The following is a 26,285-nucleotide window of genomic DNA, read 5'->3' as shown; positions in this document are numbered from 1 at the left end:
TATCTAACCTTGGCTTCCTGTATGAATTTGGAGATGACGACAGGATGTTCTTTGGACACGGCGACGGCGCTGCTCAGGTATTTCTCCAGGTCGCTGTCACTGTAGGCGACGTTCATGGCCGCCCCGCTGAGAACGTAGGAGGGACGAACCAGGCAGGGATAACCCACAGTCTCACAAAACTTGGCAGCAGACTGGAGGAAGAGGACAAAAATGAATATGTTGGTATTTTTTCCAGAACGCAGCAGCAGCAGCAGCAGCTTCTTACTGGTTTTAACAGACGACATCACATCATCACCCTGATTCTGGCTTCTCTCCCATTGGCTCCCTGTTCGTTTTAGAATTGATTTTAAGATTTTACTGATCACTTTTAAAGAACATCTGGGTCTGAAGCTCCAAGCTACATAACAGATACGCAGCCCGCAGCCTTAGATCCTCAGGTTGGTCCTTCAGGCTGTTCCAAAGTCGAGGCTTAAATCTAAAAGGTGCTTTTTCCATCATCGACTTTAAAACGACCCGCCTGAGGAGATAAGGCTGCAGAATCAGTAACTTATTTTAAATCATTTCTTAAAACCCATTTTTTTACAGACTTGCTTTTATGTAATGTTGTCTTTAGATCATCTTTCTTTTAAACTTTTTATCATCTCTTTATTGTCTTTCTTTGCCTTCGGCCGCCATCTTTTTAAGGTCGGATCTGTTTTCTGTTTCATTGTTCTGCTTTTGCCTCGTCTGTCAAAGCACTTTGTAAACTTTGTTTTTAAAAAGGTGATATATAAATAAAGTTATTATTATTATTATTATTATTATTATTATTATTATTATTATTATTATTATCATCATTATTATAAATAAATGTGTCTTTTTAAATTTAAAATACAGTTAAACAGTTTGCCAAATATTCCCTGATAATCATCTCATTGAAATGTCGTCAGGAATTTTGCCTCCAGTGGTTTAAATGTTGATTCGCAGGCTTTTTATTCTTTTACACATTCTGGGTGAAAGAATAAATACCTGGATGATTATATTTTGACTTCTTTTCTTTTAGGGCTGCAACTGATTATTTTTTATTTCTGATTGATCTGCAGATTATTTTTATCGATTAACCTTTTTTGTCTATAAAATGTCAGAAAATAGTGAAAATGCCTGAATGATAAGTTCTGACAGATCCAGTTGATGTCTTCAAATGTTTTATCTGATCAGATGTTCAGATTATAATTATATATGACAAAGAAAAGCTTCAAATCTTCACATTTGAGAAGCTGAAACCAGCAAATCTTTAAAGACTTAAACGATTATTCAATTATCAAAATAGCTGATGATTTGCTAATTTATCAGCTAACTTTTCACTGTCATGGAAACAATTAATTTTCAAGAGGTTTAAAACATATATATTTATATTCTGGTCTGTAGTGACGGCGTGGTACCTCGGTGTCTGACAGCTCCTTCCACTGCGGCTGGCTGATGCCGATGGTGTCCAGCATTCTGGAGAACTTGAACCTGTTTTCGGCGCAGTCGATGAACTCGGGCGACGTTCCCAGGATGCGACACTGCTGGCGGTGCAGCGACATGGCGATGTTGTTGGGCAGCTGGCCTCCCATAGACAGGATGACGCCTTCGGGGTTCTCCATCTCGTAGATGTCCATCACCACCTGAGACGGGAAGACTCGTTTACATCGATAACGCCTCCGCAGTAACATCCCTGCTTCTATAAAGCTCATAACACCATGTAACACAGTTTTTGTTCCTGGGTACTAAGTGTTATTATGTGTGCTTAAAAATGATAGAAAATTACTCCCTTCAAACTTTGCTTTTGTTACCTGGACAATTATATTCTGAATTTTTACCTTTTTCAAAAAGGAAAACAAGCAAATTTGCACATTTTCATTCACATAAAGTCAGAAAAAACAACAAAATAACACCTATTAATATTAAAGTTATACAAAAGTGACCACAAAAAGTCGTTTTTTCACGAATCAGCCCCCAAATATAATCTCCCATCATCATATCCGGTGATTCATGTTGTTTTTTCTGACTTTATGGGAATAAAAATGTACAAATTTGCCTGTTTTCTCATTGGAAATAGTAAAAAAGTAATTTATTATTATTGTTATTTATAAGATAGTAGAATAAAATCAAGTTGAGTCATTAAATCTCACAGTTTGGTTAAAACTCATCTGCAGCTAAATGAAAAGTTCGTTTAAAGTTACCTCGAAGGAGATTTCATCGAAGTAGAGACGGTCACACATGTCGTAGTCGGTGCTGACGGTCTCGGGGTTGTAGTTCACCATGATGGTCTTACAACCCATCTGCAACAAATACGACGACATCAGAAAATATTTAATTTATTGGCTCCAAACACGTAAAAACAGCTAAGAATCAGATTGTTTTCATGAGAAGAATCTGTTTCCAGAAATATAACAGCAGCTCTTATGATAAAGTTTAATTAGACAAAGTTTCTGCATGTTTTTTAGTTGAAGGTTTAAACCGTACAGGAAGAGACTTATTGATGAAGAGATGTTAGCAAATGACGTAAAAGAAAATTCAAAAGCTGTTTTATCTGATATCTATATAAAAATTAATATGTTCTTTATTTAAAACATAAATATTAGCTTTTCATTACAGTTTCACATATCGTTTTTATCATTTCAAATCAAATGAATCACTTAATAAAGACAAACTTGAACCTGAATCAATAAGAGATGAAGGATCCGCATCGATGAAGACTCACCTTCCTGAGCTCCGTGATGCATCCCACCGCGCACCAATCAAACTCCACGCTGCTGCCGATGCGGTAAACGCCCGATCCGATCACCATGACGTGCTGGTCGTCGAAGCTCAGGTCGTTCTCTGTGCCGTGATAGGTCAGGTACAGGTAGTTGGTGCAGGCGGGCCATTCGGCCGCAACCGTATCGATCTGCTTGACTACGGGCAGGATGGACCAATCGCGACGCAGCTTTCTCACCGCCAGCTCAGTGCTGAGGGAGGAAAAAAAACAGATTTAGAAGAAAAAACAAACTTCTGAGCATCAGTTCTGTTTTTTAAACTCTCAAAACTGCAGACATTTAGTCAATCTGGTCGACAAATTTACAGTTTGTGAAGCCAAATTCTCGCTACTTCTGTCTTAAAACTGATTCGTTAATGAGTCCTCAGGTCTGTAGAGAGTTTTCCACCCACCTCTGCACAGCTTGTGCTATCTGCTTGTCAGAGAAGCCGAGCTGTTTGGCCTTACGCATCACCTCCGGAGGCATGGCGCTCTCGTCCTGGTGACGTCATCAAGAAATGTCATCAAGATCAAATAAACTGAACCTTCACTGCTGCTGCTGTTAGCGGTTATTAAACTCACCTGGTTGTAAGTCTCCAGCAGCTTCTCGTGGTCGGCGATGTTCTTCATCTTGTGCAGGAACCAGCGGTCGATCTTGGTGAGTTCGTACAGCTGGTCCACCGTGTATCCGGCTCTGAACGCCGCCGCCAGAACGAAGATCCGCTTGTCTGTCGGAGTCTGCAGCTCCTGGTGAGCAGAGAGAGAAATATGATGATATCACAATTTGTGACTTTTTGGGTACAAAATTTTCCACTTTACATTCCAGATATTACATCAGTTTTTGTTACAAGCACACAGGATATGAAAGAACGACCGTCTTCCCCCTGCGTTAATAATCTGTTACACTCATCAAACCGTCTCTGCCGTCTCTCAAACCCAAACATACAGTAACAACATCTGGAAGAGAAATTCCATCCTGGTGTTGCAGATTAATCAGAGACAATAATATAAAACATAAAATTTAATACAACAGAACCATCACACCAAGGAAACGTCTGATTGTGTGATTGATAAAAACATTTTGATTGAGATACATGATGTGTCTGCTAGGAGCATCTTGCCGAGTAATAAACAAAAAATGTAAATATATTTATGTAGATATCAGCCACACAGTAAAATAAAAAATATCCTCTCTAATCAGAGAGTCTTGTAGCATCATCAGCAGTATGATTGATCCTCCTGACTGTACAGACTCAGCAGCCAATCAGCACCATCTGCTGGTCCAGTTTAAATCACCATGACGATGGTTGTTTATCATGTCGACAGGAAGCAGTAACTTGTGATTTTCAGATGGAAGTGTTGCATCATTTCCACTCATAAATGTAAGATTAAGTTTTTTGCAAATATAGTTTTTGTTTTAAAGTTTTATGAACATAAAAACAAACATCATTCTGCTCAAACATTCAAGTGAAGCAGCAATAAGCTAAACAAATATTTGAGTTGAAGGAGACTTTAAATAATGCTTTTCTCCAAAATACTAATGAAATTTAATTAAATTCGAATTAATTAGGATTCAGACATTAAGACACAGAGCTCATCTAAACTACTGACATTCCTCACTGGTGATGTTTGATGGGAAGAGCAACACTGAGCGACTCACTACAGGTTTAAAGACACAATCAGCAGTGAACACGTTCAGCCAGATTCAGTTCAACATGATGAATAAAAACAGAAAAATGGAGGAAACAATCTCTGTGTTTTTACCTTTTCAGACACAGGTTTGATAGTGTGGTCGAATCCTACACAGTTCTCATCCACCATCCTCAGAGCTTTCTGGAAAGCTTCCTCAAAGCTGCGACCGATAGCCATCACCTCACCTGTCCCCAAAAAACATCCAAACACTGAGAAACATATCACAGCTGGCAGAACAGCTGCAGCGAGGATTCATCATGTCGAGTCTGTGATTTAGTTCACAGCGTCCTCTTATTATAGCAGGATGACGTTACAGTATCTTCTTTCTATTCATTCATTAAAGCAAAAACACATAAAATAACAACATTCAGTCTCACCGACGCTCTTCATGGAGCTGCCGATCTTGGTGGAAACTCGGAGGAATTTACTGAGATCCCAGCGAGGAACCTTCACCACACAGTAGTCCAGACTGGGCTCGAAGTTCGCTGTGGTCGAGTTGGTAACAGAGTTCCTGCAGACGCACGTGACAATATTATTAATAATGATATGTAATGTATGTATATCGATGAAGATAAATAAGTAAATAAATAATAACAGTGGCTCCGAGTAGAGCCGCATATCAATCACATTTGATACCAATAAATTACCAAGAATGTACATGTTTTTCTATTATTTAGAATCAAACAGACGTAGCAGAGGTTGAACGGCGACTCAAAGACACATTTACTCGTTAATTATAATAACAGTGACAGACGTACTTGAGTTGAGGCAGCGGGATCCCGAGACCCAGTTTAGCCGCTACGTAAGCTAAAGGATAACCAGTCGCCTTACTGGCCAGGGCCGAACTTCTCGACAGACGGGCGTTCACCTCGATGATGTAATACTGAAAAACATTCAAAAACACAAATTACAACAGAATCCGTGTGTTTGTGCTTCGGGATGAAGACTGAAGGTGTTTGTGACTCTTCACCTGTTCAGATTCGGGGTTGAGGGCGTACTGGATGTTACATTCTCCCACGATGCCGAGGTGTCTGATGACTTTGATGGCCGTGTTCCTCAGCATGTTGTACTCGTGGTCGTTCAGCGTCTGACTGGGCGCCACCACGATAGATTCTCCAGTATGGATGCCCAGAGGGTCGATATTCTCCATGTTACAAACCTAAACAACAAGACTGAATGAGTTCATCTGCAGATTATTTTCCTGATTGATTGTTTTGTATATAAAATGTCAGAATACAGTGAAAAATGATTGTTATAATGTTTTGTCTGATCAAGTCTAAAATCTAAAGATACTCAATTTATTATCATGTTTGACACATAAAAAGCGTAAAATCCTCACATTTGTAAATCTACAACCAGCACATTTCATCATTTTTGCTTAAAAAAAAAACCCAAAAAAGACTGAAACGATTTAATTAATTATCAAAACAGATTCTGATTAATTTTCTGTTGAAATCAACTAATTGTTGAAGTTCTCAAAATGTCTTTTAACACCACAGTGAAGCGAACTGGTATTTTAAGTTCAGTAATATTACACTTAACCTTTAAAATATACTGTTATTATTTGTGACTGTAGTCATCAGGTCCTGTACATGTGCAAATGTATTTTGAATTACCTTAAAACTGAGATTATTTCCACAGATGTGATATTAAAGAACAATGCAGATAAACAGGGATGCACAATATTATCAGCACGTCATCGGTATCGGCTGTCAGGGTGAAACAGTCTGTAGAGGAGCTGCTATATTCGGCTGCGCAGATAGGAAACTGACAGGATGCACCACTCTGTTTGGAAAAAAAAATCTTTTTGGTTTATAACGGCGGTTGTCAACCAGCGTATTCGGTGCATTAGCGCCACCTTCTGGTCCGGAGTGTGGACCAGAGATTAAATCCTACACATTAATCCTGTCTGTCTAATAAACTCAATGAAAACTCTACTGCTGCTCCCACTTGGCAGGTTCATTAAAGTTTTAATGCTGAGCTCCTGAACTCCAGTCTTCTTAAGTTCTTCCTTCATATATTGTCTTTCTTAATCATACTTAGTACAATCTATGCTTGCATGCGTAATAGTCTCCTCAGCCAGCTGGAAAAAAAATGTGCATATATCAGTATCGGCCATAATGAGTTGGAAATATCGGCAAAAAATCCAATATCGTGCATCCCTTTATAAAAACTCTCTTCTTTACTCACAGTGACACAGTTGTCGTAGGCGTCTCGGACGACCTCATACTCGATCTCCTTCCAGCCTTTCAGGGATTTGTCCACCAGCACCTGGGAGGTGTGGGCGAAGGCCGACGTCACCAGAGATGTCAGCTCCTCCCGGTTGTTGGCGAAGCCGGAGCCCAAACCGCCCAGAGCGAAGGCTGAACGCACCAGGACGGGGTAACCCAGACGCTCTGCAGCCGCCACCGCCTGACACCAGGTAAACACATTCACACATCAGAGAGTGGAGAAGAAAACACAATAAATGTGATTTGTGTGTGTGTGTGTTTATTTGTGTGTGTGTGTGTGTGTGTGTGTGTGCGTGTGCGTGTGTGTGTGCGTCTCCTCACCTGCTCCACAGACAGCGCTGCTTCACTGGGAGCCACGTGTTCATTGATCTCCTCCATCTTCTCCACGAAGATCTTCCTGTCCTCCGTCATCTCGATGGAGACCACCGGCGTTCCCAGAACCTTGACGTTATACTTCTCCAGGACGCCCAGCTTGGTCAGCTCCACGCCGCAGTTCAGAGCCGTCTGCCCGCCGAAGGTCAGGAGAACGCCGTCCGGACGCTCGTTCTTTATCACCTGAGAGTGAAAAAGAAGAGAAGCTCTTACTTCACAATAATAATAACTTCTCTCATCTTATCACTTATTAGCATATCATGTGAATTATAGTTATTAAGAGTTCTTTTATACCTGAGTGACATACTCCGGCGTGATTGGCAGGAAGTAAACTTTGTCCGCCAGCCCCTTGGAGGTCTGGACAGTGGCGATGTTCGGGTTGATCAGCACAGTCTGGATGTTCTCCTCCTTCAGAGCCTTGATAGCCTGGAAAACAAAACAAGATCCTGTCAGCTGGGATACCGGAGAGAAACCAGAAACCAGACCTGCAGACTATCAGGATTCTCTGACAGACCTGAGAGCCGGAGTAGTCGAACTCTCCCGCCTGTCCGATGGAAAGTCCTCCAGAGCCCAGGATGAGGACCTTCCTGGGTCGGGACATCTTCTCAGGCTTCGAGGAACCCGGGAAGGTGAGGTGGTCCATGAGACGCTGCTTCACTGTTGAATAAACAAACAGGAAGCCGTGATGCGTCACAGAATTACTACGATGTCTGGTGAATATAACATAAGAGATATTATACTGTTCAACAGATATCTATCAAAAAACAATAAACTGGTCAATAAAGGCTGAATCTGATTCTTAAGATAAATTTAAGGTTGCTTGATGTAGATTTAAAAAAATGTGTTTTTGGTTATGAATATATATTTTCATTGTTTATTTTTACTCTTAAACAAGTGAAAAATCAAGTCAATAACTTTTTTTTTTTTTTTTTAATATATTGTATTTTGACGTGTGTCCACTTGAGAGTTTTAAAGCAAAAAAATTCCCCAAAATTTGCTGTTTCAGCTTCTTAAAATGTGACAACGTGATGTTTTTCTTTGTCGTATATAATAGTAAATAAAACTGAATATTTGGTTTATTTTTGAACTGTTGGTCGGACAAAACGAGACACTTGTAGGAGCCATCTTTGACTCTGGGAAATTAAATTTTTTTTTTTGCCATTTTCTGACAATTTATGGGGATTTTTTTTAACCCTTTCATGCATGAATTATTAAATCATAGAGTAATATTTTTTTTTCATTGTTTATTTTTACTCTTAAGAGAAAAATCATGCCAATAACTCTTTTTTTTTAATATATTATATTTTGACATGTGTCTACTTGAGTGCTTTGAAAAGCTCTTTATAAATATATTATTATTATTATTATTATTATTATTATTATTATTATTATTATTATTGAAAAATAAACAGTTATACTGGAAAGTGAATAGCAAGAAATAATTTGCTTTAAATATCTATTATCAGCTGTTTGGTGTTTTAGTTTTGTGCTTTTATGACACATAATTAGATGTGATGAACATGTTTCACACATGAAGTTAACGTCAGAGACATAATGTGGTTAAAATTCCTCGTTACCAGATTTGGCAGCGTTTCCGTCTTTGTGTTCTCTGACGGTGTCGAGGAAGACGTCGAACAGACTGACCAGATCAGTGGGACCGGCCATGTGCTCCGGGTGGAACTGAACACTGAAAACACGCATCACACAGACTTTAATCACATGTTTTACTCACATATAACGTCACAGTGAAGACGTGTGCGTCTCCCGTTACCTGAACATGGGTTGCGTGTTGTGGACGATGCCCTCGTTGGTGTGGTCGTTGGCGTTGGTGAACAGGACGTCCCAGTCCGTCGGCAGCGTGTCGGGGTCGACGGCGAACCCGTGGTTCTGACTGGTGATGAAGCAGCGGTCTGTCCCCTTATGGATGCACGGCTGGTTGTGACCACGGTTACCGTACCTGACAGACAAGAGAGCGGAAATTAAATTAAATACTTTTAACAGTTTAATAATATCTGGTCCAGTTGGTGTTTGATATAAAGGATATGAGAATGATGTATCGTATATTTATTAATCAGCACTCCAGACATTAACCTGAACACATCCTAACGAGATATTAATGGTAGTTAAGTGTAATTAGAGGAACATAATGACATCAACACAAACTCTGACAAGCTATTTCTTTCAAATCCTTCATAATTCAAGAGCTGCAAAGATCAATCGATTAGTTGATCGACAGAAAATTAATTGTTTTAGTGATTTTTTTAAAGCAAAAAATTTCCAAAAATTTGCTGGTTTCAGCTTCTTAAAATGTGACGATGTCATGCTTTTCTCTGTCGTACATAATAGTAAATAAAACATCAATCAATTAGTCAAGAAAACAGCAGCAGCAAATTAATTGCAGATAAAAATAAGTGTTATTTGCTCTGATGACGTGCATGTACCAGACTATAATCCAGGTTCATACAGACGAGGTCTTTCAGTCCACATCGAGACAAACCGTCTATCAGGGACAAACACTGACACACCTGCAGTCTCCTCAACTATCTGTGATTAAAAATTTTGTTGCAATCCCACAATCCCGTTTTCTGTTGTGATGCCAACAACATTCCAGCGGGGTACTGGGAACATTCGCCGTCCACCACGACCTTCACAGCGAGCCTGATAAAGCAGCCACCGGTGGCGTCTCGGAGGGAGGGAGGGGTGGGGGTTGGGAGGGGGGGCACTCTCTAATCCCACAGATGTGGCTGCGGAGTTCAGCGGCGAGGAGCGCACCGCCTCGCCTTGTGAGCCCGAGTGTTTGTTCAGTCTTATTCATAACAAGTCCAGTCAGTCAGTCCGACGCTACAGACTGCTGAGAACAGCAGAAAGTTTCACATCACAGCTCTTCCAAAGAAAGTGTGTGTAGAGAGTAACGGGGGTTTGAAGAGCGTCCCTGGCTCAGGTCACCGGGGACACATTTCTGTCTTTGTCCTGTTCCAAAATAATCCTCTATAAGCTCAGCAAGAGACAGATTGAGCTCCAGACATGAGGAGATTCCAGTAATATGCTCCAAATTAAATGAACTTTGATGCTCTGCTCGTTTTAAACGCATTTCACTTCATGGTTTATCAATAAATTATAGGAAGAAAAGGATACAGAAGATTAGACCAAAACTATTTGTCAGTTAGAGCGGAGTGTGTGTTTGAGGAACTGACTTCATCTTGTAGGTCTTCGCTCCGATGACTAAAGACAGCAGCTGGTGTCCGAGACAGATGCCGAAGACGGGTTTGGGTCGATCCACGCAGACCACCTTCCTCACGTTGTTGATGGTGGACTGGCAGAGCTGCGGATCCCCGGGACCGTTACTGATGAACAAACCGTCGAAATCTGGAAAACACAACAACACACACACACAAAAAAAATCAGCCAATCACCTCCATCGACTCATTCCAGTTACAGTGAGTTTTTGACATTTCTGATATTTATAGGACAAGAAATCAGTTATTGTTCTTATGAACCAGTCTGCGATTCTTCAGCAGACGAGGGAGTTCCTTTACAACGACTGCAGCTACAGATAACGAACGCCTGTCGTCATGGTGATAAATGTCGGTGGTCTGTGTTAACAGCAGAGACACGAATGGAAACGAGTCGAGGACTTTACTGTTCTATCCAAGTCTGACATGTTGCATTTTTACCAGTTTATATATTAAAACACTGTCAATAAATCAAATAAACAGAAAGTGCAACTCTTTGTTTACAAGTTTGACTAACAAATAAGCAAATGCTGAGAGTGTTAAAAGGTGTTTAGTGCAGTTGACTCTAATTCATTTTCTCCTCTTGGTACAATCTGTTCAGGTCTAAACGCAGCATCGTACTCGGCTGTGAACCAAAACTCTGTGAGGAAGTGGCCTCAGATCTCAATCCTCTACATGTATGAGCTGCTTGTTCCTGCCAAAGATACAACTAACTCATGAACACCTGGCTTTTACTTCCTGATGCATTTCTGTTTGCTTGAATACTTTTCTGTGTGAAAAGAAAACCGAACCAGGTTTAAACGCAACAAGTTTAGCAGCTCAGACCAGAGCAAACAGACCAGGTTTACTGTGATCATTCTTTACATCTTGTAAGTTGCCTCAAACACAACCGTCACTGCGTTTATTTCCTCTGCTCTCATTTATATCTGCCACTAATTCAATTTATTTAAAGTGCAGAGTCACCATGCAGAATGGTCCCAACACACTTTACAGTTAAAAGAACAACATACAGTAATCCATTTACAATAGTAAGTATTAAAAGTGAATCAACCACATTAAAAACATCAATGTTTAATAGATGTTAAAAGGTGATAAACCTGGCTAAGTTTTAGGAGAGGCTGTAATGTAGTGAATAAAGTTTTCAGTCTTGATTTGCTTCTTTAACATGTATGAGGCCGTTCCAGAGATAAAGGGGCACAGTGGGAAAATGTTCTGAAGCCAACTGATTTATTGTTAAATGAAGGAACGACCAGGACTCCAGCATTGAGAGAGCACAGAGGGCGTGCTGGTGTATATGGAGTACTTAGCTCTGGTAGGTAAGGTGGTGCAAGACCATGCAAGGCCTTATAAGTTAAAAGAAGAACATTAAAAATCAGCTGTAGCTTGCACCAGTCACCAGTGAAGAGGCCAGAACGGCTGTGATATGGTCAAATTTTCTGGATTTTGTCAAGATTCTAGCTGCAGAATCCAGTCCATGATCAGCAGCAGTAGCAGTGTGTGTGTGTGTGTGTGTGTGTGTGTGTGTGTGTGTGTGTGTGTGTGTGTGTTGTTGACCTGTGCTGTCCAGCGGGTGATCCCAGGGTACGACAGTAACACGGGCTCCTCTCTCAGCCAGGCAGCGGATCTGGTTGTATTTGATGCCGCAGTCCATCACTGTGATTCTCAGACTACCGCTGGGATTGAAAACTTTGGGCTCCTGGAGACGATCAGAGGAGAAGAAACCACAATCTCCACTAAATAACCACCTTCAAAAAGTAAGTAGGTGGCTCACAGGGTTCACTGGTGCTATTTCTGTCTACTACATCAAGCAACCGTTCAGTTACCTTCATGGAGACCTCCTGGACCAGGTTCCTCTGGTCTGGGTTAGCGAAGGGAACGCTGTCTTCAGGAGTCCCGTCCACCACCAGCTTCCCCAGCATGGTGCCCTTCTCTCTGATCTTTTTGGTCAGACGGCGAGTGTCGATGCCTGGAGAAGCAGAAAACCATTTATTGTTGATGTTTTCTGGTCTGTCGAGTAGTAAAATGCTCTATTTTTTAAATTTATGATTTAAATTATGATTTAAACATAAGGTCTGAAACTATATCTTCATTTAAAACTTGAATATCTGTTTCATTTCTAGCGTAAGGCTACGCTCAGGTTTAATTCTGCCTTTATTTATGACCTCTGTTCTACTAAATGAATTGCATTCAACTGACCTTGTAGTCCAGGAACACCTTGTTCTTTCAGCCACTGGTCCAGCGGTTTGACTGAGCTCCAGTGACTGGGATCCTCCGACAGCTCTCCGATAATCAGAGCTGCAGCGTGGATCTTAGACGACTCGAACCACTGAGCGACAAAACAAAAACACATCAACAGGCAGCACCGATATGAGGAAATCTCTGTTCTGTCGTCTTTACACAGAAACAACTATAAGATCTGTTTTTCTTTTTTATTTATCTCAAGTCCTCTAATCCATTTGGTCTTCAAAATAAAAGTTCCTGTTAGTCCTGAGGTTTTCTAGGGTGCTACGTAAACCACAGATTGTAATAACCTTCCTAAAAGCATCTTCATTTGTTTTATAGTAAAACCCTTTCACACCACTAAGAAATACTATGATCATCGTTTCCTCCTCTTCTCCAAATTACAGAGATCTCAAGTTTCCATAAATAACTTTAACTGTTCACCTTGCTCAGTCCAAACTCTCCCTCTTCATCCTTCGGGACACCGTAGTTTCCCACCAGAGGGTAGGTGAGTGTCAGCAGCTGGCAGTGGTAGGACGGGTCAGTGAGAGCTTCGGGGTATCCGACCATTCCTGTCTGGAATACTGAGCACACATAATATTCATCAATACATGATACAGTATGATATACTTTATTATCCCTGAGTAGGCAGACATGTGACACAGTGATTCAGCTCTTTGTTCATGTTTAAAGCCGTGGTTTGTGGTGTGGTTGCAGTCCACGTGTTAAAGGACTCTATTAAACCATCAGCAGTGTGTCGTCTGTCGCACCAAACTACGCTGGAAAATCAATCGCTTTCATGCTGCGTTGCACAGCAGCACAAGCACATGTCTGGTAGAACATGATGTGGCCTTGTATCAAGTCATTATTGCCTAATCTTCAATTTGGCTTGTTACAACATAGTCCAATTTTCACAAAATTCCAAGTTCTTATCTACACATTCATCTGCCAAAACACATCCAGGGGCGGATTTACCGTTAGGCAAGTTAAACAACTGCCTCAGTTTTACTTAAGAAAAAGCAAATACCAACATTCCCAGTTAGAGAAAGGCTGAAAATAAAGCATGTCAGAGTTTGTCTGGGGTCCCCAAATCACTAAATCCGCCCCTGAACACACAAGAGGTGACTGAGTGATAAAGTGAGATAACAAGCAGGGTTGTAATGATACTGAAAACGTGCTGCTTGATAGATCATCTCTATGTGGGCTGACAAGGTTATATTCCGTTTAATTGACAGATGTTTGAATGGAGTTTGGCACGGTGCTACAGAGCAGTGGTTCCCAACCACCAGGGGTCGCTAGATTAATCAAAAAGGTTGCAAGATGATTGGACAGGACAGGATACAGAAAGAAGAAACATATTTATGACACATAAAATTTTGATTTATTGTCAAGCTTTCTTCTAATTTTTGCTTTATTTATTATGGATTACAGCAAATCCACAAGTTTCATTCAAATTTCCACATCACACTTGTGTGAATTGATTATTGGACCAGGATTGGCTCCAAATTAGTTGTGATGTCACAAACCCCGCCCCTTAAAAATCGGATTTTTAATGAGCTCAGAGAAACTTTCATCCTTCAGCAGATGAATGTTTAAAAAAAAACGACTCTGCACGTACATCATTCTGCACAGTGAAGATTAAATAATCAACTGAAAGAACAAGAGGAAATACAGATTTTTGAGTGGAGGGGGCCTTTAAAGTTTAGCTAACACTCACCAACTTCTCCCGACACCGACACATCTGCACCAAAAAGGCGGCCTTTAAACGTCGTACCGTCCTCTAACATCAAGGTTGCCATCTTTGTCATTTTTCCCTCCTCAGATTAGCAGATGCTAACTAAACTTCAATGACTGTTACCGGAAAAGATTGAGGGATGTTTCAGATCCGGAATGAGCTACGGCCGGCGGGTGAACACGTGAAACTCACGCCGCGCCGGTAGATAGGAGATGCAGATGAAACTCCAGATGTGACCGCCGGCCGAGCAGAGCCCTGTCCGCGTCCTAACTGGGTCCGGTGTGAACACGAAAGACAATAAGACGCAAAAAGAGGGGTTTTGTTAGGTAATTTGCCGGTTAGTCGGACGGGAGGATGGGAGAAGGTGCTCCACACGCCGCCAGCAGTGTGGAAGTGAGTGGGCCCGCCGCATGAACCATACGACCCTACGCAAAGTTTTTTTCCTAGGATGGCGAAGGTATGACCCGCCCCCCCTCTGCCTCTGATTGGCTAGTAGATGTTGCCTTCGTTGGATTTGGTTGGTTAGCTTTAGGTATGAGGGGTGAGATTGGTTAGAGTCACAGTAAGAATATCAAGGTCAGCCAATCAGAGGCAGAGTAGGGCGGGTCATAACTTCGCCGTCCTGGGGAAAAAAAATATTGCGAACCCAGGTGTTACACCGTATTTGGTGACCAGACAGATTCTGTTACCTGCGGTACTCACAAAGAAGTGCTCAGATCCTTTACTTAAGTAAAAGTATCAGTACCTCAAAGTAAAAATACTTCATTACAAGTAAAAATCCTACATTTAAAATCCTATTTAAGTAAAAGTGTAGAATATTCCCGATGAATTTACTTAAAAAAATAAAGTTAAAGTACTACTTTTACAGATAAACTCATTTTCTGCAAAATTAGAACTTTTACTTTAGTACTTTAAGTAGGATTTTAAATGCAGGATTTTTACTTGTAATTAAGTAATTTTACATTGTGGCACTGATACTTTAAGTAAAGGAAGTGAGTACTTATTCCAACACTGCAGGCCACAGACTCTGACTAGTCACCAATTATTGTGTAACACCTGGAATTTGACGCAACAACATAACGCGTTTCCGTTCAATATTTTAACTAAATAAAAGCTACTTAAATAAAGTTACTATGTTTATGGGATGTATATTGTTGGTTGCTATTTGAAACAGTACATCAAATGTACCTTCAAACTTATATATTGTGCTATTATTTTCAATTACAATCGACTAAAATATCAAAAATGGCCCATTGTATTCAGTTTGTCTCCCAAATAATATAAGGGACAAACATTATAACTCTCAGCCCATTTTGCACTGTTTAGCATCTGCGATGGAAAATCCGAACCAGGTCACAGAATCAGGCCACAGACTCTGTGTGACCTGCTCTGACACAGACACTGTTTGTCCCTTATCAGAGAAACAGATCAAATCTGGACTGAACATGTGCTGATAGCTTTTATCTTTCAAGTCCAACTAGTCTGTCGGTAAAGGACGTGTTCTCAATTTTTCAAGTGTGTCTTAAACCAGCAGTCAGGTGTCCATATGAACAGTGAAAGAGGTTTTCCTCGCTGTAATCATTCCTCCTGTTCATACTGGATATTAAAAGATCTTCTTCAAATGTGCTTTCAATGTAAGTGATGGGGATCAAACTCCACAGTGTGTCCACAGTCATTTAAAGCAAAATATATAAGTGCTACGAATAAATAGGCTACTTTCTTTTAAGGAAGTATGAGTGGGGATGTAGCTCAGTGGTAGAGCGCATGCTTTGCATGTATGAGGCCCCGGGTTCAATCCCCGGCATCTCCACAATCTTTTCTTGTTGCAGAAAGATAAATCTTGGCTATGTGAGCGTGTAACACATCGGACTGCTCTTTTATGAACTGCGAAAAGGTCACAAATGTAACGTAAACATATAATATTGTATGTTTGTGTCAGTTATTTATTACGTAGCTCGCTATATATGATGGAGATATGTCACAACTTTGAAAAAAGGACATGAAGTCTAAGAAAAGCTCCGTAAAGACTGAAGTTTAGATTGTCTCCAACACAGATTTTAGTCGTGAATCTTTCTGCATTGTCTCTGACAACTAGCTTAATTTAAGATAAATTAATTAACGTTAACCGTTACAAGCTGAATATGGCGACTTTGGGGGGAAATGGCATGTTACTTACATTCCAAAGCAGCCTGTACACTCGACATTTACTTACAATAGCCGCACTGTTCTTCTTTAGTTTCTATTTCTGTCTGAAATAAATTTTTCGAAGCTAAATGACACAGCAGAGAAAACCCATTTGACCAAACCGCTGAGATTTCCCACAGTCTTAAACGCAGCAGCTACGGTAACTAAGGAGATCACCGTTATGTTTACTACAAAGATGTCCTCCCTGCTAGCTGTAGAGCTGGTCGACAAAATGACCATAATTTAGAGATTCCTCTTTATATCCGCACTAATATCATTCTTCCCCCAACAACGAGCTTCCGACAGACTTCCAAAAATGCAACTGAAGCATCTAAAGACACTTTTAACCCCCCAGGTAAGTTCAGTGACAGGTTAGCTTATGCTAGCTGATGCTACAGAGCCAGATCAGTTACTGTAAAAAAAAAGTGTGCGTTAATGATCTTATAACATCTTATCACGAAACACGAATTATCTCTTGTCACTTCGGTATTTAAGTGGTTTTACTGAGCCACGCTTAATTTTGTTTTAAATATATTTTTTTCTTTACAGTTACCTCAGTTTGCTTGCTAGCAACTGTGATGCGTTATTGGGTTGAAAAAAAGACAACAAATTCATCACAGAATCAACAGTTGTGTTTGTGCAGTTGTTGTTTAAGCATAAACTACATCACATAAGCTTAAATACTTGAATTCTGCTGTGGAGTTTAGTGCAAGCTCCAGTCCTTACACAACATAACGGGATGTATCACGATCCAACAAGACGCTCCTCTGAGGCGGTGCTTCCCAACCTATTTGGCCTGTGACTCTTTAAAATAAAGCAAAGTCTACCTGGGAGCCCTCTTCACATGTTACATTGTCTACCAGTTAAGTTACAGATTATTGTCTTGATTCATCAGTTAATTGTTTTGTCCATAAAATGTCAGAAAATGACCAAAAAAATTCCGTTAAAGTTCCCCACAATCCAAGGTTTTGTCTGACTATCAGCCTCAAACCCAAAGATATTCAGTTTATTGTCATGTTCGACACAGAAAAGCAATAATTCATCACATTTGAGAAGCTGAAACCAGCTTATCTTCTTTGCTTAAAAAAATGACTAAAACGATTATTCAATTATCAAAATAGTCCTGACCCCCAGGTTGGGAACCACTGCTCTAAGGTATCACTTGTGACTGTTTGTTTTCTGCGTCTCTATAGGAGGGTGCTGCAAAAGTGACGTGCATGGCCTGGGCACCCAACAACACCAAGTTTGCTGTTTGCACTGTTGACAGAGTGGTGCTGCTCTATGATGAGCAGGGAGAGAGACGAGACAAGTTCTCCACCAAACCGCTGGACTCCAAGGTGGGACAGTGAGACATTTACTCTGTACTGTACAGTACGTGAGATATTTGTACTTTACTCAAGTATTTCCATGTGATGCTACTTTATACTTCCACTCCACTACATTTCAGAGGGAAATATTGTACTTTCTACTCCACTACATTTATTTGACAGCTTTAGTTACTTTTCAGATTTTCCCTTTAAACTTCTCACATGCTTTCATTTCAATAAATGTTCAAATGATCCAATATTTCAGCAAAAATCAAAGATTAGAGAAAAAGTCTAAAAACTGAAAACAGATTTGTGTATCAGAACTTTGTTTTTTCTTCTTTCCTCTCCCATTAATCATCTCACGACCCCTCAGATTTATCTGCTGACCCTTTGGAGGGGCCCGACCCCTAGGTTGGGAACCACTGGACTAAACTAGCTAACTGTATATAAAGTAGTGTAAACTAGCTCCACCTCCAGCAGCTACAACAGTAACATGCTGCTCTAACACTGATGCCTCACTATTAATAATCTAATGATGTCATATATAATAATATATCAGTCAGAGGGACCAAACCACTACTTTTACTGCAATACTTTAACTACATCAAGCTCATAATACTTATGTACTTTTACTGCAATACTTTAACTACATCAAGCTCATAATACTTATGTACTTTTACTGCAATACTTTAACTACATCAAGCTCATAATACTTATGTGCTTTTACTGCAATACTTTAACTACATCAAGCTCATAATACTTATGTACTTTTACTGCAATGCTTTAACTACATCAAGCTCATAATACTTATGTACTTTTACTGTAGTAGGGTTTTTCATGCAGGACTTTTACTTGTAATTAAGTATTTTTACATTACTGTGTTGATACTTTTACCCATTAGTGTGACTCCAGTGGACACAAAGCTTTGTTGGATTAAAGTGTTTGCTTAGTGAGTGGAATGAATAAAGGTTTATGTAATAATACTTCGATCTGTGATCTTTTGACAGTATGGAAAACAGAGTTATGTCGTCAATGACATGGTGTTCTCACCGGACTCCACCAAAATCGCCATTGGACAGTCTGACAACATCATCTTTGTCTACAGAATCGGAGAGGATTGGTAATGTCGTTACATTAAGTTTGATTTTTCTGTTTGTGTTGATGCAACTAAACAGTGTTTTATTTATTTTTACTTTTAGGGGGGACAAGAAAGCCATCTGCAACAAATTTGTCCAGACAGTAAGTCAGCACTTGTAGATGTTTAATTTAAGCAGTGAATGTTTGAAAAGGCAGAAACTATGTTTTATTATCAACATGTAAAAAACATTTTTTTGTAGATTTGAGGTCATCAAAGACTGAAAACAGATCATAAACATGTTAGAAATAATGCTGTGTTGGTTTTACAGTTTATTGTGTTAATATAATGTAATCTAATGTTATGTTGAAATCATGTATTTAACATCTTTCCCACTTAGAATTCTGACTTTAATGGTGTTTTAATTCTTGGAAAAGCTTTTTTTTTTCCAGGTATGAAGTTTGAATTTCCAGCTTTCTGTCATCAGTTCCCTGATCTTGTCACGTTGTTCCCTTTATCTCAGAGCGCTGTGACGTGTCTGCTTTGGCCTGCAGAACATGCGTTTGTTTATGGATTAGTTGACGGCAAAGTAAGTCAACGACATGTTCGCACCACTCGTCAGAAACCCAAAACCTCATGTTAATGTGCACTTAACATAACGTTTGTTCCATATATTATCATCTGTAATATGATGCTTGTAGCTGTAGTGATAGTGTCCTTCTATGTTTATCTTGACATTTTAGTTCCCTGTGGTCTAATTTTTGTGTCAAAGGTGTTTTTTCACCTTGTCAAGACTTGAATCTTTTTGTCTTAACACAAACTCTTGAGTTTAAATCATTTCTTGCTATTCTGTTACGTAGCAACAGACAGTTTTTTTATTTTAATGAACAGTTGTAAAAACTGCCACCTGCCTTGTTGCAAACATATCAGCCTTAAAAAGCCGTTTTAGGTTGGATGATAAAGGAAACTTTGCACGTTTAAATGAAAAATATATTGAAGTTTCTGATTCTTTTCACAGGTTCGCCTCGCCAACACTCAGACAAACAAGTCGTCAACCATCTACGGCACCGAGTCCTGTGTCGTCTCACTGACATCCAAGTAAATACATATTAATATGAAACTATAACTAACAGATTGTATAAGTGGCACCGTTGGTTTGTCAATCCCAAAACATCTGGGGGTAAAAAATGATACGTGCATGCTGGTCGTCCTTCTCAAAATGCAAAGCCAGTCGCCAATTTTTACAAATGATCTGCTTGTGTTTTTCTTTCTTTCTCTCATGGTTCAGTGTTTCTGGTAAAGGCATCCTGTCAGGCCACGCTGACGGGACAGTCGTTCGTTACTTCTTCGATGATGAAGGCTCAGGAGAGTCTCAGGTACTAACAGACTCAAACTCTCCCATCATGTACTGAATGGACTTGATACCATTGATACCATTTGTGTATTTGTGTATTTTTCTATCTTAGTCATAAATTAAAATGTAATTAATGCAGTTTTTTTTTTTAGAATTAATTTAAATATTTTCCTCACACAGACACATTTTAGGGTAAAGGTTAGTCTGTGCCACTAACAAAACACACCTTGACACGTTGTGACGCAGGGTAAGCTGTTGATGCATCCGTGCCCGCCCTACGCGCTGGCCTGGGGCGCAAACAGCATCATGGTGGGCGGCTGCGACAAGAAGGTGGTGGCCTACGGCAGAGAGGGTCACGTCCTGCAGACCTTCGACTACAGTCGCGACCAGACAGAGAGGGAGTTCTGCGTCGCCGCCACCAGCCCCAGCGGACAGTCCGTCGTGTTCGGCAGCTATGACCGGTCAGTATCTAACCTCTCGGTTAAAACGCAGATTAAATATCAGCACTGTGGTTCCTGTCAGCCATAGTGATGTAAATAAAACAACATCTCAGATCATTTGTTCAGTAAGTTCTTCCTGATACTGGGTTCAGGTTGCGGGTGTTTAACTGGGCTCCGAGGAGAGGTGTGTGGGATGAAGCCAAACCTAAAGAGATTCTCAACCTCTACACCATCACCAGCTTGGCCTGGAAGAAGGACGGATCACGCCTCTGTGCTGTAAATACTTTCTTTAATTTTAATCTCAAGTGTGACTTCAACGCCAGCCACCATCCAGCGTAACAGTATAACTTAGCTGTGAAGCTAAGAAGGCTTTTTATGGCCACTTAAGTAACCTGGTTTTAGTCTCTAACTCTTATAATAAACAGTTTACTGCATGGAAATACTGTGTTTTTATGCAGCCACTAAAATGCATTTCTTCTGCTGCTGCTGTTATGATTAAAATCTGACCTAAAACACAAATCAGTAAAGAATAAATGTTGTTTTCTGTGTTTGACAGGGGACACTGTGTGGAGGAGTGGAGCTGTTTGATTGCTGCCTGCGGAGGACGATCTATAAGAACAAGTTTGAGATGACCTACGTTGGCCTGAGCCAGGTAGAGACCGAGACAATGAGGGAAATAGTTTGGCAGAGCAGAGGAACAAATAAGTAATTCAAACCCTCGTTTGTTCTCCTCCTCCCGCCAATTAACAGATGATATGAAATTGAAAACAGTCCAGTTGATTGCTCAAGAAAGACCAATAATTCAGATTTGATTAATTCAATACAAAACGAGTTCAGTATCTCAATTTCATAATTAAGAAACACAAATTAAGGTTCTGGAAACAGTCATGCAGGTTTTTGTTTCGCTGCTAAATATATTTCAGATTTTACATGAACAAGAAACTAGTTTACATGATCTGGATCCGCCAGTCAAACCGAGCTGTTTACCAAACGATCACAACATAAACGTGTTAAAATGTACTTCTTATATTCATATTTATTAGGAATATCACCAACTCTGATTTTGTGTGATTGATTGTGCATTGATTGATATGCATATTTTTTATACTAAATTGTTTGGAGATAGTTTTAGGGACAAAATGTAAATATATATATTTATATATATTTTGTGTTGTCCATTAAATTAATCAAACCATCCCATCATTCTGGAGAGCAAATATTATCATCTTAGGTCTTTTATAAACCTTAGAAACTGGTAGAAAGACTTTCTTGTATTTGTATTATCAGAGAATAATAATGCTGATAGAAATACATACAAATGAGTCACTTCATTCAGAAATCAATCTGGACTTTAATGATTAACGGAAAATAGTTAATTAAAACACGGATGGTGCAGCCACCGATTTGAAAAAAAAAAAAAAGATACGAATTAAAAATGATGAGATTACGACGGAGAAATTCCTTGAAGCGGACAGCGGACGAGCAGTAATTACTCTTTCCAATAATGAACCGCAGTCGCTTCCTTAAAGAAGTTTTGATTTGATTCAGTCTGCCGGGTGTTGATAGACAGCTGATAGTTATTTTACTTATTTGCAGTGTGTATTTAAACAATTAAAACTCGACTCATAAAGGATTGTTGATCCATTCCTGTAAATCACAGAATTTTAACCTCTAAACCAAATGAAATATTGATAATTCTTCCTCTTCCTCTTCTAGGTGATAGTGAGGAACCTTTCCACGGGGACGCGGGTCGTCCTGAAGTCCTACTACGGTTACGAGATAGAAGAAGTTAAAATCATGGGCAAGGATCGTTTCCTGGTGGCTCACACGTCCGACACGCTGCTGCTGGGAGACCTGCTGACAAATAAACTGAGTGAGGTAGGACTTAAAGGATCTGTTCACCCAAATCACAAAAAATAGATTTGAAATATCTGCCTCCATCCTAATTCAATGCAGATGAATGTAATGTCATATGAGGAGCCCAATGAACTATGAACAAGTTATTTTACATGAGTAATTCCACTGAAAACTGTCTTTGAACAGCATCACAGTAGTTAGTGTCTGTTAAAGTATGTCAGCTCAGCTACAACAAACACAACAAAGCAGTAAACATCATTTCACTTTGTGCACATCAGCAACGAGAATACTGACTGGAATAAAACTTGGTCATTACAGTATAAATTTTGTGCATCCAATGAGACCAGAAAATACACGTAAAAACCCCCAAATAACATACAACATAACATAAACCCCACTAATGTTTTGTTTCACGTTTTTCTGACGTAGATATTAATTATTATTAGTTTTTGTAGAAAAGATAATGAATCAGTCACATTTTAGTTTTCATTTCCAACATAAACATAATTTTAAATTTTATATTAAAGATGTTACAGGATATTTTAAATGCAAAGACTAAGATTGATTTTATTGTAAATATAATGGTTATAATGGGAAAATGGTTTATTCACAAAGGTCGCTTTTTCAAAAAGATTCTCAAAACAAAGAATATATGCACAATTAATTATTATCAACGACATTTTTTGAAACATGCAGAACTCAATCTACTATGTTTTATTGAAAAAATAAACAAACATGAAAGAGTCTGACAATCAGCTGTTGCACAAAAAATATACAAAAAATGCAATCTGACTGTGACAATAAAGTGATGAACAGACGATGGTGATGATGGTAACAATGGTCGCAATGGTGACAATGGTGATGATAGTAACAATGGTCGCAATGGTGACAATGGTGATGATAGTAACAATGGTCGCAATGGTGACGATGGTGATGATAGTAACAATGGTCGCAATGGTGACAATGGTGATGGTCAACAGAAAATATCAGAGCTCTACCAACTCCCTTTGTCCAAAAACTCTCGCCACCACCTAAGTGAACAGGTTAAATGACCCATGTGTCAAGCAACATAAGTGACGCAATACGTGATGCCCACGTCAATATATAAACAGAAATAACAACATATTTTGGCCCCTACAACTATTATTCTGACATTTGAATCCAAATGTTAATTCTGCTGCGTCTCTTCCAGGTGCCGTGGCCCGGTTCTGGAGGGAACGAAAAGTTCTTTTTTGAAAATGAAACAGTAAGTACCCAAACGTGTTCTTGGCAGCGTTCAGACTTTCTCATGAAAAACACATTTACCTGCTTGTTTTCCCCATCAGCCGTGCCAAGGAGCACAAAAGGCCTATAATTGAGTAGAACATAACCACGTCTGCCAAGCAGGTTCGTATTTCAGGTCTTGAGTCACGTCTCGTGCTCGTTTTCAGGTGTGCATGATATTTAACGCCGGGGAGCTGAGCCTGGTGGAGTACAGCAACAACGAGATCCTCGGCTCCGTCAGAACAGAATTCATGAACCCGCATCTCATCAGGTACGTCCAGTGACACAAAACAAACACATCTCATTAAATTGCAAAGAAACACCCCCAAACAGGTCTGTGTGACTCCAAGCAGACAGCTGCTACTGATCTACTGTCTGCTTGTTTTGATGAATGTCAGATTTATAAAATAATACCAGATTTGAAGCTGCACAGGGAATTGAAACAGAGAAAGGAGATTTTCAGCAGTGATTTTGCTTACAAAACATCTGATTAATCACATGATATATAAATATATTATTAGGATTACTGTATATGTTTCATTGTCTTACAGTAGAGAAACAATAGAATAGAATTGAGGACATTGCAAGTTACATAGTAAGTTAATTGCGTGTCAAATTGTGCAAGACGCCTTTCATAAAATCTTGTCACAATATGTCTGATATCCGTGTCTCATTGTGAGAGTCTGGTCTTAAATTTATGACACTGTCAGAATTTTGCCTCAGGCTGTTTTTGGTTGTCAAAACGCCAAATTTGTTGTGGTTGGACATGTCTAACAGTTAGATCACAGTGTCAGACTGACGCACAAAAGGTTTTACCACATTTCTCTCACAACTGTCACAACTTTCGACCCAAAGCTGCACAGCGTAGAAGATCCTTTAACCACAAGGCCACCGGGATCGTGTCAAATTAAGACGACTTAAAAGACATTTATTGAACAGATAGTCATAATCATATTATTTTAATGAACATGACATATAAACAATAACAAATTCATATACTTAATATGCAGTTTGAATCTCATTACACAAGTTTGACCACAGTCCTCTTAACAGACTGTGTATTTCCATGTCTGACCAGTAGATGGCTGTATTGAGCCGTGCAGAAATCTCAGGTGTCGTTACAGTGAAGCTGAGGGGAATTAATTGGAGATCAGCGCTGATGTATTCAGCCTGATAGTCAGCACACATCCATGTTAATGTATTCAGACCTGTCAAACATGTCAGGACCGACAGTCCCTCGGTGACTGACTAACGTTGAGGCGAGCAGGTTTCAGGAGATTCTGACTTGCTCTTCGCCTCCGGCCGGACGCTGCAGCATGACAACATCATGATCAGGGTTTCTAGTATGATGAGGAACAGCTGAGGCCAGTTATCCTGAGCTGATGATGGATTTTATACTTAACATGTTTATAATCATGTGTTGAATTCAGTGATGCTACATTTAGCGATGTGTTGAAAGGTTTATTAAAGGTGTGTTTCTGTGTGTTCAGTGTCCGTCTGAATGAGAGGAAGCAGAGAGGAGTGGAGGACAACAAAAAGCTGGCGTATCTGATTGACATAAAGACCATCGCTGTTGGTAAGAGTGTGTGTGTGTGTGTGTGTGTGTGTGTGTGTGTGTGTGTGTGTGTGAACGGGGATGGGGTCACTGAGGTGTTGGACACTTGGATTTAAAACTTTATGTTTTACTGTCAAACTGAAAATGCTGATTTCTGATATTTTGTGCTGAAGTTTGTTGTGATGCTCCTGGTTCACTAGTAGCACTGTCCTGTACAGCTGAAGCAGTTAGTTGAATAATAGATTAGTTGATTGACTATTCAATAAAATGAAAATTAATTGTCAACTATTCTGATAAGTGATTAAACATTTAAGTAATTTTACAAGCAAAAATGCCAAACATTTGCTGCTTTTCTTTGTCTTATGTGATGGTAAAGTGAATAACTTTGGTTTTAAGGGTAAACAGACAATTTGATGAGCTTCACCTTTAGTTTTGGGGCATTTTTCACTATTTTCTGATATATTTAATGACTAACTGAGAAAATAATTAGGAAGATCACAAGATAAAGAATTGTTAGTTGTAGCTCCACTGTCCTGAATTATTAAAGGCCTATACCAGTGGTTTTAATGAGTTTATCCCATTAACTACAAGTTATATATACTTTACATTGCTGTAAACTGGGGTTCTTGATTTCCAGTCGGTGAGAAAACTCTTTGCTCCAAGAGTAGATCAGGTTGGTGAATCTGACCAACTAATAACGAGTCATTCATTTTAATCAACAGCTTTTGTGAACAGTTGCAGATTTATTGTGTTCACTTTTGTTGTGAAATGTCTAAAATAAAGTCACTTTGATTGAACAGCTTCAATCTGCAGCTTTTGTTAGTCAGCTCAGGACATCTGAACACTGTAGGATGCTGATGATGTCGCCATTATTAGGTTGTTTTTTTTCTTCCATAAATTTATTTATTATATCTTGTTTACACAGGAAAGGGACCAGGCAGCTAGTTTTCACAGTAGTCAAGCCTTTGCCGGTGATTACTGAACTCCTCATTGCCTACAACTATGATAA

At 39.6% G+C, this 26,285-nt stretch overlaps 2 protein-coding genes and 1 non-coding gene across 4 annotated transcripts in view; 2 read left to right on the top strand and 1 right to left on the bottom strand.

Moving 5' to 3' along the window:
• Positions 1 to 16,530, bottom strand: part of cad (carbamoyl-phosphate synthetase 2, aspartate transcarbamylase, and dihydroorotase) — a 28,852-nt gene extending 12,322 nt beyond the window's left edge. Inside the window, exons 1-22 of one of the 2 annotated variants that reach the window (XM_042389834.1) lie at positions 16,454 to 16,530; positions 12,951 to 13,090; positions 12,483 to 12,612; positions 12,110 to 12,252; positions 11,841 to 11,982; positions 10,248 to 10,419; positions 8,825 to 9,010; positions 8,631 to 8,740; positions 7,568 to 7,710; positions 7,348 to 7,479; positions 7,003 to 7,236; positions 6,641 to 6,862; positions 5,421 to 5,609; positions 5,209 to 5,333; positions 4,828 to 4,961; positions 4,523 to 4,635; positions 3,341 to 3,505; positions 3,172 to 3,257; positions 2,726 to 2,972; positions 2,205 to 2,303; positions 1,422 to 1,646; positions 9 to 191 (exon numbers count right to left, since the gene is read on the bottom strand). In XM_042389834.1, the coding sequence (XP_042245768.1) occupies positions 9 to 191; positions 1,422 to 1,646; positions 2,205 to 2,303; positions 2,726 to 2,972; positions 3,172 to 3,257; positions 3,341 to 3,505; positions 4,523 to 4,635; positions 4,828 to 4,961; positions 5,209 to 5,333; positions 5,421 to 5,609; positions 6,641 to 6,862; positions 7,003 to 7,236; positions 7,348 to 7,479; positions 7,568 to 7,710; positions 8,631 to 8,740; positions 8,825 to 9,010; positions 10,248 to 10,419; positions 11,841 to 11,982; positions 12,110 to 12,252; positions 12,483 to 12,612; positions 12,951 to 13,076 (3,306 nt within the window). In that variant the 5' untranslated portion in view covers positions 13,077 to 13,090; positions 16,454 to 16,530. Of the gene's footprint in view, positions 1 to 8; positions 192 to 1,421; positions 1,647 to 2,204; positions 2,304 to 2,725; positions 2,973 to 3,171; positions 3,258 to 3,340; positions 3,506 to 4,522; positions 4,636 to 4,827; positions 4,962 to 5,208; positions 5,334 to 5,420; positions 5,610 to 6,640; positions 6,863 to 7,002; positions 7,237 to 7,347; positions 7,480 to 7,567; positions 7,711 to 8,630; positions 8,741 to 8,824; positions 9,011 to 10,247; positions 10,420 to 11,840; positions 11,983 to 12,109; positions 12,253 to 12,482; positions 12,613 to 12,950; positions 13,091 to 14,223; positions 14,657 to 16,453 lie in introns of those variants that run through there. The other variant, XM_042389833.1, reaches the window with a different exon arrangement.
• Positions 15,980 to 16,051, top strand: trnaa-ugc. The gene has a single exon. It is a non-coding gene; the product is annotated as a tRNA-Ala (tRNA).
• A 76-nt stretch (positions 16,531 to 16,606) lies between the features above and the next one.
• Positions 16,607 to 26,285, top strand: part of ift172 (intraflagellar transport 172) — a 44,203-nt gene continuing 34,524 nt past the window's right edge. Inside the window, exons 1-14 of the mRNA XM_042389835.1 lie at positions 16,607 to 16,780; positions 17,619 to 17,762; positions 18,740 to 18,852; positions 18,932 to 18,971; positions 19,331 to 19,396; positions 19,826 to 19,905; positions 20,096 to 20,183; positions 20,408 to 20,622; positions 20,754 to 20,877; positions 21,158 to 21,253; positions 22,318 to 22,479; positions 23,651 to 23,704; positions 23,889 to 23,992; positions 25,212 to 25,297. Coding sequence (XP_042245769.1) covers positions 16,742 to 16,780; positions 17,619 to 17,762; positions 18,740 to 18,852; positions 18,932 to 18,971; positions 19,331 to 19,396; positions 19,826 to 19,905; positions 20,096 to 20,183; positions 20,408 to 20,622; positions 20,754 to 20,877; positions 21,158 to 21,253; positions 22,318 to 22,479; positions 23,651 to 23,704; positions 23,889 to 23,992; positions 25,212 to 25,297 — 1,411 coding nt within the window. The 5' untranslated portion in view covers positions 16,607 to 16,741. The remainder of the gene's footprint in view (positions 16,781 to 17,618; positions 17,763 to 18,739; positions 18,853 to 18,931; positions 18,972 to 19,330; positions 19,397 to 19,825; positions 19,906 to 20,095; positions 20,184 to 20,407; positions 20,623 to 20,753; positions 20,878 to 21,157; positions 21,254 to 22,317; positions 22,480 to 23,650; positions 23,705 to 23,888; positions 23,993 to 25,211; positions 25,298 to 26,285) is intronic.

This window comes from Thunnus maccoyii, chromosome 17 (genome assembly GCF_910596095.1).
Source record: "Thunnus maccoyii chromosome 17, fThuMac1.1, whole genome shotgun sequence".
Classification (NCBI taxonomy): domain Eukaryota; kingdom Metazoa; phylum Chordata; class Actinopteri; order Scombriformes; family Scombridae; genus Thunnus; species Thunnus maccoyii.
This window is presented reverse-complemented; position numbering and strand designations above follow the sequence as displayed.